At 38.8% G+C, this 14,970-nt stretch overlaps 1 protein-coding gene across 1 annotated transcript in view; it reads left to right on the forward strand.

Moving 5' to 3' along the window:
* Positions 1-3,881: 3,881 nt before the first annotated feature.
* The window catches only part of LOC106956544 (zinc finger E-box-binding homeobox 2), a 37,249-nt gene continuing 26,160 nt past the window's right edge, over positions 3,882-14,970 (forward strand). Inside the window, exon 1 of the mRNA XM_015047461.1 lies at positions 3,882-4,590. Within this exon, the coding sequence (XP_014902947.1) occupies positions 4,533-4,590 (58 nt within the window). The 5' untranslated portion in view covers positions 3,882-4,532. The remainder of the gene's footprint in view (positions 4,591-14,970) is intronic.

Consider the following 14,970-nt stretch of genomic DNA (forward strand, 5'->3'; position numbering starts at 1 on the left):
ATTATCCAAGTTATCCCATGATATAGTTAATGGAATCTTGTCAAATTAAACCATTGACAAACCAACATGAATAGTGTTTAAACATCGTGTGTACAATGCATCTAATTCTTATGCTATTGCCATGGTAATGGACTCTACAGCCTTCACCTCCAACCACAAGTAAAATTTAACTTTGTTCACTGTGAGCAACTATACTGAAAGGACAAGTTTTAGAAGTTGAAGATAAAATAGTCTCTACCTTGACTTTCTCCAGCTTGGCTTGTTTTTTGGTTCAGGGGGCCCCAGTGTGCTCAGACTGTGTTGGCATTGTGGTGTTGCGGCATGGCATAGCGGACCCACGGCAGCCACTACAGCCTGGCAGTGATGCTAAAAGCTGACTCATTTGCTCCGAGGCAAAGTGGAAGTTTTCCTGACGGACTATTGATTTGCAATCTGGCATATCCACATTCGGATTTGAAACAATAGCAAAGTTTCCACAAAGGAATCTCATTAACTCATGTTTGAAGGAAGGGGGAAGTTGGCAGAGTGCTAAAACATAAAGGACAGTAGGATTCATATTGAGAAAATATCAGATCAAGTAATAAGTAAGCTAAGCGCCACCACAGGCCGATGTCTAACTGAAAGAAGTGAGTTTTTTTTTTTCATTGTATAGGCCTGAGGTGTACAAATTAAATGATTTACCAAAATGGAAATACCAACCTTGTGATGAGACACATAACAGTCATGATAGAAAGAAAGAACATCCTCTTTAAATTCTGTAGCTTGGCATAGTTTGCAATGATTTTTCACAAAGCAAACAAACATTTTGGCTTTACCTTTGCTTAACAAATAAAAAAAAAAAAGTGAGTAGACTCTGTGCTGTGTGGTTTTGTCTTGATGCTAGATTTAAACATGTTTAGAACATGGTGAAGATCTGATCATTTATGTTAAAACTTTTGACAGAAATGTGCTACTCAGAGATTTGTGGTGAGGAGGGAAAATAATGGTCGATATGGTTAAGTGGTTGTCCTAAATTTATATGTGACTTTTTCAGTTGTACGATGCTTTACTTTTTGTCTACTTTTGACCCCCCTGCTCTAAATTGTAACGTTAACAGTGGTGGTTCACAACTTTAACACGTCTAATCTAAACTATCGGCAGCTCAAAAACTGAACGAGGAGTCTCTTTCACATATCTTTCACGCAAGTGTAAACATGTTTATAGCCCTAAATATATAATAAAGCTTGTTAGAGTTAACTGATGCAAAGGCATCGTTGTCACACACTTTTCATGAGATTCCCACTTTTCCAGAGTTACAAATGGAAATGCCAAAATAAGAACAGAGTTTTTCAAATGCAAAGGAGTGGGCAACATAATGACTTTTCTCTTTTCTTGTCTGGCCATTCAGGGGGAGGCTTTTCTTTCCCTTTGTCACTTAGGTTGGCATATAATTAACTCCTGCTTAATATGCTGTGTAAGGGCTCTTCTCACCATGCAAGAGGCTTTGAACTCATGGACCACAGACTGGGACAAAACCTCAGTAGGTCTGCTTCCTCTGTGCTCCTTTAAATATGTGTAAGTAAATATGTATAAGTGAGAGTGTGTTGTGTTAAACAAACACTAGAGGCATAAAATATGCCGCCACAGCTGTGCTGCATTGCTACAACATCTCACGACTATTAGACATGTTTATAACTAATAAACGCAGCTCTTTACTCAGTGCATCCATATGCAGTAGGATCATCAAGAAAAATAATGGCAGTAACTTTGAGAGTAAGTTGAAAAAGCGGTCAAGCAAAAACATATTCATTTATCTGTATGTGTTAAAACTATGGAAACTTCTGCCTTTTAACAGGAGCTCCCAGGACCTTTGCTGCACCTCCGTATAACCCTCAAAGTTTATTGCCCACCTCCTCTCCTCCCTCTCTGCTGTCCATCCCACCACAAAGGGCTGGGATGACCCCTCCGTCCCCCTGCTCCCTCCCCACCTTCAGGACGCTTTCTCCTCCAGAATCTATTAAAAAGACCAACCCCCAGCAACACATTAGGTGGATGAATAAAGTGAGCTATAGTGTTTTGCAAAGGTAATTCATGCCCTATTAATTGTTTGTCATTTCGTCATGTTACAACCACAAATTCCAAGACAATTTATTGTACTTTTATGTAATAAAACAACTCAAATACAACATAATGGTAAAGCGGAAAAAAAAATGCCATGTGACTTTTTAGGCTTTTTATAAAACAAATATTTGGTGTAGTGTGCGTATGTGTCCAGGCCCCTGGATACATACGCAACCTAACCTTAAATAAAAACAAAACAAAACAAATGGAGCTTCTGTATTTCAGAAGCTCCAATTAATAATACAGGGCCTACCTGTGTGTAATTAATTCTCAGTACAAATGCAGCGGTTGTGTGAATACCTTAGAGGTTTCTTCAAGGGCATTAGAGAATAAAAAGCATAATGAAAACCAAGAAACAGCAGGTTAGGAAGAAAGATGTGCTGAAATTTAGAGTAGAGTTAAGGCAAAGGGACCATTGATCAGTCAGTCAAGAAGCCAATGGTAATTTGCAATCTGCTGCAGAGTTTCAGAGGAGAATCTATTGATAGGATAACTATTGGTTGTACACGCCAGAAAATTTTGTATTTTGTTTTCTTAAGTTTGTCACAAGCCGTGTATGGGACAATATGTGGAGGAAGGAGGCACATATGTAAAATGCATTGTGTAGAAGAAAACTACCACTGCACAGTAACCTGAATGCATAATTTTCACAGTGAATCATGGTGCTGCATCATGCTGTGGGGATACTTTTCTTTAGCGGGGACAGAGAAGACGGGGCAAAGTTTACAAGTAGACTGGAAAAACGCCTGTCAGAGGCTGCAAAAGATTTAATACTGGAGCAGAAAAATTCCTTCCAACAAAACAGAAATCTATCATTCAACAGAGCTGCACTGAAGTGTTTTAGGTCAAATACTGTTTATGTGTTAGAATGGCCCAGTCAAAGTCCAAACCTGTATCTGACCGTGGTTCTCTGGCAATAATCGAACGGTAATGTCCAGAGATGCTCTCCGTCCACACAGCGCATCTCGCAGAGAAGAATGAGTAAAAGATTTAGATTCTCGTAGCGTACAGCTGGGAACTCAAAAGACTTGTAGCTACAAATGTACACACCTCAGAGGTCGATTTGCAAAAAAAAATGAAACCACTTCGCTATTATGCATGACTGCACTGTGTTGCATAAAATCCTAAGTAAACACAGAGGCTTGTGGTTGTAAAGCAACACAACATCACAAAGTTAGAGGGGCATGAATGCTTATGCAAGATACTGTGTAATGGCATGCATAGAAATGTAAAATATGTGTATAACGTGAATTTGGTAATAAATCATGAGTTAGGTTTGGACTGATGATGTGTAGCCAACCGATCAGTCAGTTTTCTAAATAATTGTTAGCGTTTTAGGGCTAAAATAGGCTTCAGATATCTTAAGAACATTTTAGATGTTTAGTCTTTTATTTCGCTGTCTTTAACCTTCCTAATGTGTGTCACAGTGTCACAGATACATGTTTGTTTACACCCCATAGGCTCCATTATGCGCCCTGAAAAGCTGCCCCCGGCTCGCTTCTGTAAGGTAGGGGCCACAAAATAAGTCAAGGTGGGGGTTCCTGATCGGGGGGTTGAGATTTTTTTTTTTTTTTTTTTTTAGTTCGGATGTTTTTCAGTTGCAAAACAGATTACATCGTAGGTTGCAACACAAAGCGCGGCCGATGCACCACTTCCTACAGCAATCCAGGGACGAATGGGGCCGCAGGACGGGGTCCACGCCGGGGTACTCGAGCGCATGTGCGACATGCATAAGACGCAGGCTGTAAAATCCTTAAGAAGAGTTCATGAAGGGTGTGTGTGAGTGTGTATGTGGGGGGCGCATACCTGCTCTCATTAACCTGCTGTTAGTGTAATCTCCTCTTCGGTGGGAAAAGATGCAGGGAGAGCTGCTGGAGTTAATAGCCTCATTTGCACCTTGTTAATGAGCCGATTGGAGATATACGGGGAGCTCATAGAGTGCACTCTGTGTTTATATCATAAGATTAAACTTTCTGCCTATATCAGTTTCTTTTTAGAAAAAAAAAAAAAAACGTGAAAAGACGTGCATGCGCATGTAATCTAACTACATTTCATCATTGCATGCAGCAGCAGTTCTGTCGAGATGCCCCCACTGGAGCTCTAACACATTGTTTAATGTAGTCGTAATATGCAAATTACGGCGAACTGCTCCGTTCTTTCTTTTGAGGAAGGTGCACGTTTTGCGATGCCAAGCCTGACCTCAGGGCCTGCCTCTGCTGCTGACATCACCGCGTCTCGTCGCCGCTGCCTGGAGTCCCATCAAGGTCTGAGGCTCCCGCTGTGACCGAAGGCGATGCCTCAGCGCCATTCATTCTCAGGCAAGGCGCACAGGACGCAACAGCCGCTGCGCTCCACGCAGGACGACTTTTTTTTTTTTATTTCTTATTTTCCCCCCCCCTCACCCCCTCCATTGACAGCACTAAAGCTTGGCCATGACAGACGAAAGCCGAGGGAAGCGAAGGAAACAAGCCAACCCGAGGAGAAATCGAGGTAAGAAACACGCTGCGCTGGAAAGTTTGAAGAAGTTGGTGAGTGATGCGGTGGGAGATGTTGCGGCGGACAGAAGACACCATGTAAAACCAGCTGTCTCAAATTGGATTTTTTTTTTTCACAAAGAAATTACTTTTAAAACGTTTCTTTTCTGCAGCAGTTTGTTGCACGGTGCGTGTGTGGTCTAATTCAAACTTTTTCTTAATTTCGTAGATGGGGAATGATTAAGACTAACTTGAAAGTCACGTTTGGTCAGATTTTACAGGGTTGCTTTACCTGCTGATACCTGCTTAGGTAGTCGTACAAGAAAACGGTAGGAGTCATTTTTGTAGAAAAAAAAATAATAACGTGCAAATACATAAAAAAATAATAATACCCCGAATTATTCTTTTTTAAATCGATGTCATATAGAAAATTGTTCCTTTTTTTTTTCTTTTTTTCTTTTTTTTTTTTTTTACTGCGAAACAAGAATTTTGTCCTAAATCTCAGTGGCCCTTTCGTTAAGTGCAGGCTTTACTTCAGCCTAAGAAGTTTTCGAGGCTTTTACATGATTGCAGCGGCATGCATGCTGCTGTATGGCGTAATTTTGGACTTTTTACCTAGTAGTCCTTAGAAAAATCTTTTCTTTTTATACTTTATGGAGAAACAATGGAGAAAATGAAAAAATGTATTTGTATGTTTAAGTAGTATATATATATATATATATATATATATATATATATATATATATATATATATATATATATATATATATATATATATATATATATACACACACCTATATTTCTCTGTTCCTCACATGCATGACTAAATTCATCTTATCTAAAATTACTTGTTGGGGTGAGTCAACTGAAAGGTTTTTAGTTAAGTCAGTTATCAGTTTGTGTGAATGCACTTCCTATTGAAGCTTCTGAGAGGAACTTCTAGATAGCACTGAGTTTAGAGACTTCACTGAGTTTAGAGACTTCACTGAGTTTAGAGACTTCACTGTGGCTCTATTCGACATGTTTCAAGCTCCCAAATTTCAAACAGAACACCTGCAAGAAAGAGGCATGTGTACAGTAATATTTGTTCTTCTTGCCTTCTAATGTGGACTGAGAAAATAAGTTAGAATTAGCTCCTGAACTCTAAAATTATCCAGGGATTGTTTCTCTAAACCTACATTTGACCCAGAGACTTTCTAAATATCAGCTTAGCTAGGGTAAACTTACAGCAAACAATTTATTCTTGATGATTTTCTAAACAAATTGCATGGATGATGAGTGCCAGCAGTGCTCTGAAGCGTTTTTCAAAGGTAAAGCACTGTAGTTTTAAAACTGGAAGTATACTGATCAGTTTTTTTTTGTTTTTTTTTATCTATTGCAGATTTGTTATAGAGGTCTGAGCTACCAGTTGTGATTTGTTTCCCTCCTGCATCACATTTAAAAAAAATGTTCTGCAGGTTCTTTGATAGTTCTGAATCAGAAATTGAAGGAATTTCAATAATATTTTTATCTATGTAACCTTTATCAGATTTTTACAAAAGATTAAAACCCCACATCAAAGAGCATGCTGTTGGCGGATGACTTTTAAAACCAACAGAAGTGAGAATTCTTAGTTTTAGTGCATTTAATTGCACAGGGAAACATATTTTTTAGTATTACACTTATCAAAGATAGAGTCGATCAACAAAAAAACTTGGCTGAATCTGATCTCAGATTGACAGATTGGTGTAACCCTAATTAATATCACGGTTTTCATTTCTTGTTTTTTTTTTTTTTTTTTTAAGAGCGCGGTTTCTGCAGCACAACACCTAAACACACTCAAAGCTTTTTCCGAAAGTTTCTTGAAACCATCCCAGACCTTACAATTAGTGTCTTTAAACTGACACGCAGCTATCTGCTGCAAGGAGTCGGTTTATTTGTTTAATAGGTGTCTGTAATGATTTCCTCATTTAATTTAGAGAGCTGTGAAGTCGAGCTGTGTGTCACAAGGGCCAGATCCTCTCTGGCATGCTTAGCGCTGATGGCAGCTCGTGTGTTCATGTGCGCACACATGCATGCTCTCATCTTTGACAGTTTGTCGACCGACTGTGCTCCAGTTTCACAAATCAATAGCGGCACTCTGCTGTGAAAGTTAAACAGATAGCCATCCTTCAAGGACTTCTTATTTCTTGGGCAGTTTCTCTAATCCTGCAGCATCCACTAAGGAGAGATAGTGTCTTTCTTGCAGGCCATTTTAATAGTTAAGCTCATTTTAATTATTAATAATGTGTATTGGGAGAGCATAAAGCATTTGAAAATGTAAGAGGAACTAACTAGCACAAAGTTTTATATGTACAGTTAGTGAATCCTCATGCATTAGGTGCGAGCGTATGCAAGAGATATATGTCACACATGTTTCAGTGCTTGTGAAAAGTCCGTACGAGTGGGCGTGTGATGCATGTGCCGTGTTATGCATCCTTGTGTCGGTGTGGAAATGTACGTGCATGAAAAGTGCGTGCAGGATTTGGAATGCGGGCAGCAAGTTAAAGGTCCTTGATAAAACCAAACGAATTTGGCAGGCTCCACTCATAAGACAGCAATTTGGGGATCCTTTCCAAACCAGAAGAAAGAGGGAAAATATAGGCTGACTTTTCTTCTCTCTCCGAGGCGCCTATTGATTATGTCTCCGTCTCCCCCAATAAAAATGTCAATGTTCAACGATATAAAGCAATGTGAAGAAATTACAGCGTTTCATTCCTGGCAGATTAGAAACAGAGCAGCGACCAAGAAAGAAAATATATACATTTGAAGAAGATAGCTTGTGTTATCTTGTTGTAAGTTATCAGCAAGCATGTGAATTATTAAGATTAGCACTGATAGTCTAAAACTTCTGACTCAGTGGTTATTTGATAGCTGAAGTGCCTTCTTCGCTAAAATCCTTTATTTGGACAACGTACCTACAGTCCTCTCTGGTAATGGCTAAAAGTGACCTGCCAAAGCAATCATTCCTCCTCAAACTTTCCCCACTTTTGTCATATAACAACCACAAATAAAAATCTAAAGAGTGCAGCATACATTGGACTATAGATCAAACTCAGTCAGATCAAATTAACAATGTTTATGAGCCTCAGTTTTGAAGTCTTGCATAGATTCTCAGTTAGACTTAGGTCTGGACTTTGACTGGGCCAATTTTGACTGCTAGCCTTAGATCTACACCATTTTATTGCAGGTCTGGGTCTAATTTGCAGGGTCTTCTCCAGGATAGCCCTGTTTTTAACTCTGACTTCTTCCCCTTGCTGTGCCTGCAAATGGGAAACATACCCACAGCATCATGACGCCACTGCCATGTTCCACTGTGGAATGACGGATTCAAAGTGAACTGTAGTATTTTTTCCTACATGTATATTGTTTGGCATTGATCTCATCTGACCACAGCACCATCGTCTACACGTTTGCTCCGCGCCCTTCATGGCTTGTGGCTAACATTAAGCATGACTTCCTAAGGCTTTCTCTGTTATTATTTTTCTTGCCACTCTTATTTTTTTCTGATCTTCAATAAAGATCAAATTAGTGGAGTTCATGACTAATAGTTACCCCACTAAAAATGCCTGGTGTGTGGATCTCAGCCGCTCCCCCAGAGTTAGTGTGCTCCTCTTAACTGAGTTTGACAGGCATGTGAATACCTTTGACATGAATTTAGCCTCGGTTTGGGCAAGGAATTTTAAATAAAAATAAGAGGGAAATGTGGGATTTATGCATAGCCTCTGTCAATAAATACATCAGTTGAGAATCTCCTCTTTTTTTGAAGAGTCACTTGATCTTTATAACTTCTATTTTTTATGTATTTTTTATTTCTTCCTGACATCATGTATATGAATCTTCTCTCACAGACATCCAAAGTCAATCAGACTTCTCAAACTTCTGAATCCAGTCTAGGACTGCATTTTATTTCCACTCTTACAAACTTATCTGTTCCTGCTTTTATGCTCCTTATGTTTTGTTACTTCATTACAAGCCTCACTCTATTGTTTGGTGCATGTGGCTTTTTTTTTTTTTTTTTTTACAAAAAAAATTACTCTTCGTCTCTGTTTCCATCACTCCCTTTCTCGTTTTTCTTCTTTTTTCAAGTGCCAATTTATTTAAACTCCTTTCCCCTTTTTCTTCTTTCTCCTTCATTGATTTCCAAACCCCAGCCTTTGTATGCAGCTGGAGCCCAGCTGTGTGTCTGTGACTGTGCATGTACATATGCACGCATACATGTGTGTTTGTGTGGGTTTTTTCTGGCACGGCGCTGCCACTGTGAGCACAGCTCACTGTACACAAAGAACTCGAGCAACAACAGAAAAAGAATTGGGGGGAAAAGTGGAGAGAATTTGGGGGAAAGTATTCAAACATAAAAAAATGGAGGGCCTGAACCCTTTTGGATCGATCTGACCCGCACGGATGAGAGGTGTGGAAACCGAGGCAGCAATGAAGAGCCCAGGCACCATAGTTTTATTACAGGGATTCTTCAAGGGCCTCAGCTCAGGCGTCAGAAGCAGCGGGTGGGTGGGACAGAAGAAGAAAGGAAGATGACAGAGATGGGAACTGATGGGGCTGACAGAGCTGGAGAACATAAAAACACAGTTCTGCAAAGTAAGAAAACAAGAATTGGAGCGGTTCAGAGATACATGAAGGGTAGAGGCAGGGGAACCAGGACGGGTGACAGAACGCAGAATATTCAGAAAGTTTCCTCACTCTCTCCTCAACATTCCCACATCTTCGGTCGTCACTGGCCTGCATGTGTTTAAAGCCACATCTCCACAGCAGTAATAGGGAGTCCCTTTGACTGAGGCTCTTTTTCAGTCATCGCATGTTTATTTAATTATTCTGATGTTTGAGATGGAGCCAAAGTATTTCTGTTCCCAGCTACATGTTCCTATGCATGGCTGCCACACTGACAATCTACTACAACTGGAAAACTGTTCATCAAAAAGATTTTTAACTGCTTTAGGCATGATCACACATGGTGAAATATTGGTTCAAAAAAAAAAAAAAATCACATCATTATTTCTAAGTGGATTATTCAAACAGTGTCAATACACAATGCCTTGCAAATGGGATTATCCCCCCGTTCAGTTCAGTCAAACGTAGTAACACAGCAAACTCAAACTTCGATGTAATTTCTTGAAAACAGAAGTGACAGAAAAACAAGTAAGGGTTGTGAATTTAATGCAAAAAGATTGTTTTTTTTCTCTCTGTGCAAATAGAATACTGAAAAGTGTGGCATACATTTGTATTCTGCCCTCCTGATTTATTACTTTGAGTCTCTTTTCACTGCAGTCACAGCTGCAAACCATTTGAGGTTTGTCTCTACCAGCTCTACATGACTAGACACTGAAACATTCACCATTATTCGTCTAAAGCTTAAAGCTTGAATTCAGTCAGATTTGATGGATAGCTTCTGCAAACATCAATTGGATTTAGGTCGGGACTTTAGATGAGACAACCTAAGGCTGGGCGGTATAGCTGAAAATATATCATGAGATAAGCATTTCAAATCAGTCGGTATCGATATCAATTGATATTTTTTTTTAATTTTATTTTATTTTTTAGCCTATTTGAACCAGGAGAAAAATGGCTGAAATTAAATAGTTTTATGTTAAGCATAACCTTTAACCTTCAAAAAGAGGTCAACACAGCTACGAAAAACTGTCAACTAAATAAACATATGGGTCAATGTGCAAAAATAGATATTAAATAAATACTTAATCAAACAAAATGTGCTAATTAATTTGTAAATAATAAACTAGTGTACACCTGTAAAATCAACAACTAGCATTATTGACTAGTAACAGACAGTAATAACGATGTCAGCATGAAATCAGCATGGAATAATAAAAATTATTCTCTGTTGCCACTTGTATGTTGTTGCACTGCCAGATGTTGACAGTCATGGTTTTTTGACGTAGCTCCACTCCGACGGACGAGAGGTGGTAAAATAAATCTGTCGTATTGTCAGACTTGGAAGGGACGATGACTTTGCAGACAACATCGTACCTGACATAATCTGCCACAAGAGGTCAAGAGGCTACAGCCTTTCCTCTGCCTACATCCCCCAGAATGCAGTGCGGTTCTGGATTCAGTGAAGTTATTGAGAATTTTATGGATATCTATTTTCTATTCATATTGTTTGCATTTTTATTGTGTTAAATATTGTTGTTATTATTATATCAACCAAGACAACCTTACAAATCTATGTTCTTAGGTCTAAAATACCCCACTGTAGTTGTGCTGCTGGAATGGGGAACCTTTTGAAGCCTTTAACAAGTTTTCTTCCAGTATTGCACTGAATTTAGCAACATTCATCCTGTCATCAACTCAGGTCTCTTCCAGAGAAATGCATCCCTGCAGCATAATTAGTTTTCCATCAGACATAAAGGTTTGCCATTAGCCTAGAAATTATCATTTTAATCGCTCTGATATCAACAGACTTTTCTGTCTTATTTTATTGAGGTGTGTTACACTAAAGGGGTATGAGCATAAATACAGTGCAGTTTTTGATGATTTTATTTGTTATAAATGAAGATAATCAAATCCCCCCCCCACCCCCCAATCCACAAATATTTGCTACACTGTGTTGATCTGTTACATAAAATCACAATGAAGTTGTGGTTTTAAGATCAGACTGTAATGACATGTAATGAAAGCCGACAAAACAATAGCAGTCACAGAAGCTGAACAGAAACTTGAATGTTGCTCTTATATCTAAGGATCTCACCTTTTAACTGCAAGATAACACACTTAAGCCACAGAGCTCTTGACACGTGCATGTATGGGTGTTTAAAGGTTGTTGGCGATGTTCTTGTCACATATTTAACACCTTCTGTATTTTACAGAAAAAAATCTTTCTGTCAGTAGGAAACTTCTGTTTTCCCATCAGCGATTTTTTTTACCTGATAGAAGTGTCTTGAAACATGCGGAGCCTGATTATGCAGACTAATCCTTCTTTATCTTTCACTTTTTCCGTTTGCAGCCGTATTATTAAGGTCTTCGTCATTGCTTTGGCAGTGCCGCTCGGTGTAAAATCTATTTGTGGATCTTCCTTTATTGCCGACAGACCATGGTTGTGCGTTTGATATGCTGCACGTGTTTGAGTTTAAAACCGTCCACACAAGAAAGCTTGCTGCATTCAGTTTATAGATATGTGCAGTTTTATCACACCTCAAATTAAATTTGGAAACCCAGCATCAGCTGTCATGTATTACAAGGGCCAGATGGGTGGCAGAGAAAGGGAGAGTGAGTGAGAGAGAAGAGGAGAGGTAGGGAAGCAGACAGGGAAAGAGCAGCCTGGCAGGCAGCCTGTAGATCCCGTTCAGCTGGCTGAGAAGGAGCCGCTTTCTGCCCATGAAGGGAGTAGATTTAGCAGGGTTGCAGGTTGAATGAGGAAGTTTGATATGTGGCGCACATTAGCAGCGGTAGCAGTTTTTAGGTTCTGCCTCGATCACCTCTGAAAGGCAAGAAAACATCACACTTGACATGGGGAAGTCCAAGTGGCATCAGCAGTTTAACACTGTATATTTCACCTGATTTGCAGCCGGTTACTGTCACTCTTTCTATTATTGTCTCTGTCTCTGAGTTGACATGAATTTTCTTGCACATATAAATTCCCATAGTGGCCCTCTGACTGTATAGCCATATTTAGATAATCACTGTACTGAAGAGGAAGCTCACTTAAAGGTAGAATAGTTGCAGCTACCTTTCCAGTGTATTTACATGCATGAAGCAGAAAAACGTGTAGATTTACATTACACTTACTTTCAAAATACCTGCAGAATGTTCTCCATCACTGGAACATTTAGCTTCTATTATTAAGCATATTCAGGGACATCCCATATATTCTCAATTAAATTCATACTTTGGAGGACTGGAGATGAGAATGTCAGACAAAATTAGAGATTTTCAGTTTTTCATCTGAATCTGATTTTCTTTCGTAGTAATAGAAATCATCCAAACTGTGCAAACTTTATTTTGATTGAAAAAAAAAATGATTATGGTGCAGTTATTATCACTGTTCTCTTACAACAAAAAGGTTTCGTGTTCCAGTCCTGGCCAAGGCCTTTTTGCATGGAGTTTGCATGTTCTCCGTGTTCATGTGTGGATTCTCTCAGGGGACTCAGGCGTCCTTCTACAGTCAAAAAATAAGACTAATTGGTCTTGGAATGGTAGCAAGACAGTATTTTATTTTTGCATCATCAGATAAAATAGTTTTGTTGTTTTCTTTGACCAACCTAACCGTCCATAAAAATGTTTTGTGGTTGAGCACATGACCCAGCTGGGAACAGTTTCAATTGTTATCAAGCTTTCCACATATGAGAGCTTGATGGGAGAGCAATAGTGTTATATAGTGTGTGGCAAATGTCAAAAAACATCCAAATTAAAGCGAGTACACACAGTTTCCCAGCACTTGCATGGAATAATTAATTATTGAGTGTTTTTTTCTGATTTTAACAATGTGGCTGAATGGTGTCAGTTAAATAATATTATTCTGTAGTGTGGAAAAGACTTAAGCCATCCATCAAACTTTGCTTCTAAAGCCCATTTCATACCTCCTTGTCATCTGCAAAGCCCGTTTGACATAAATTACTTCATCTGCACCCACCCACTAGAGTTCTCTGGAGTCTCTTTGTACATCAGTGTGGAAAACTTTATTCTTCTTCTCCTCTGACGAGTAGACGGCCTACAAACCAGTGCATCATCGCCCCAAAGACACTGTCGTGGTAGCAGCATATCCTTGAGAGAAATAAAGCTGATCAGCCAAGCTAGAAGTTGCATGAATGGGATCACGTGCTGGTTAGAGACGTCCACGTGGTTTGCATAGATGAACATAGAGAAGTAATCACTTTTGTGAAAAAAAATTTATCAATTTATGCTAACTTGTTTGTGCGATAAGACATCTAACAATGATCTGCATCTCAGTGAAGCATTAAAACCTTTTAATCTGGTTGAAATATGAACCTGAAGTGACAGAGTCACTGGAGTTTTCTCTGGCTGTGTGGAGCATAAAGTGATGTAGCAAGGAGTTGCTACAGAAAAATACCGATCCCTTGCTTACAGGCATTTGAGCTTTGAGAAATATTTCTGAACAGAAAGAGCCATGGTGTAAAAGCTTATGCATTGCTACCCACTGACCGCATGTTGGCAACCTGAGTAGAGACTCAAACTAGCTAATCATCAGCTTTTTTATATTTGTGTTGCTCTATAAAGAGTGGAGGTTTATATTAATTTGTTACTTAGATCTATATGTTAAAATTAAAATAACTATAAATAAATGTTCCACGTGACGTTCTGTTTTAAAATGTGGTACAGTGAAACCATGGTATTTTTAGATTATCAGAACTTGAGAATTTCTTTCTGGATCATTCTGTATCACTGGTTTATCATCACCATCATTGCCATCACCAACTTTATTTGAAAGGCACATTTCAGCAACAAGGCAATTCAAAGTGCATTACATCAACAAGGTCCTCGCATTCTGGCAGCCTGACACAGTCAGTTCCTTTTTCTTTATCTGAATCTATGAAAACGGCAAAAGAGTTTATAAGCTTTCATTTTGTACCGTAATGATTACCAGCAAAAAGACTGAAAACTTTTAAACAGCAGAGCTTCGGCTGAAAGATGATGCATCTCTCAGGTCTTGACTCAGGTCCTTTCTGGAGTTTATCCTGTTTCTTAAGTCATAACTATTAGACACTTTGTATCTTTGGTAGATGCGTTTTAGGTTTGCCACTTCTTCTTTTGTAATCAGTGTGTTCAATTTCCTCAAATGTTTTAAAGACACACTGCACTCTTGCTAAGGACGCTTCAAAATGATTTTAAAAAACCCACAAACATGTCTCTAGACTAGACATTGACACTGTTGTTTCAGGAATACGTTTTAAATTTGTTATTATTATTATTGCAATCAATGTTATTACAAAATGTCCGTTGATAAGAATATCTGATCCTAAATGTTATATTTTTCAATGTGAAACATGCTGTAAAGTCAGCCAGTTTAATTAATATCTGTCCATTTGAACACATGATTGTTGTAACCCGGAGAGTTTGTTAAAGCACACAGTAAAACTCTTAGTTGTCTTTAGAAAACTTCAACGGTTTACGTTTGTGATAGTAGGTTATATATATATATATAGATAGATAGGATTGTTGTTTAGACTTGTTGGCCCCAAGATGCTACTTTTTGTTGCTGGTTTCCAGCTTTGGAGTAATTTTTTTGAGTTCTCATCTTGACTTGTGTTTCGTAGTTTCTATGAATAAACTTTTATTTATTGCTCTTACTGTAGATATGGGTCAGGATTAGGGGACACTCTCTGACCTACGAAGATCAACACACATCTGCCTTACTTAGATCTAATTTTCTCCTGTCATTACTATTTTA

Source organism: Poecilia latipinna, unplaced genomic scaffold, assembly GCF_001443285.1.
Source record: "Poecilia latipinna isolate Pla-1442-1.1 unplaced genomic scaffold, P_latipinna-1.0 Scaffold41, whole genome shotgun sequence".
NCBI lineage: Eukaryota > Metazoa > Chordata > Actinopteri > Cyprinodontiformes > Poeciliidae > Poecilia > Poecilia latipinna.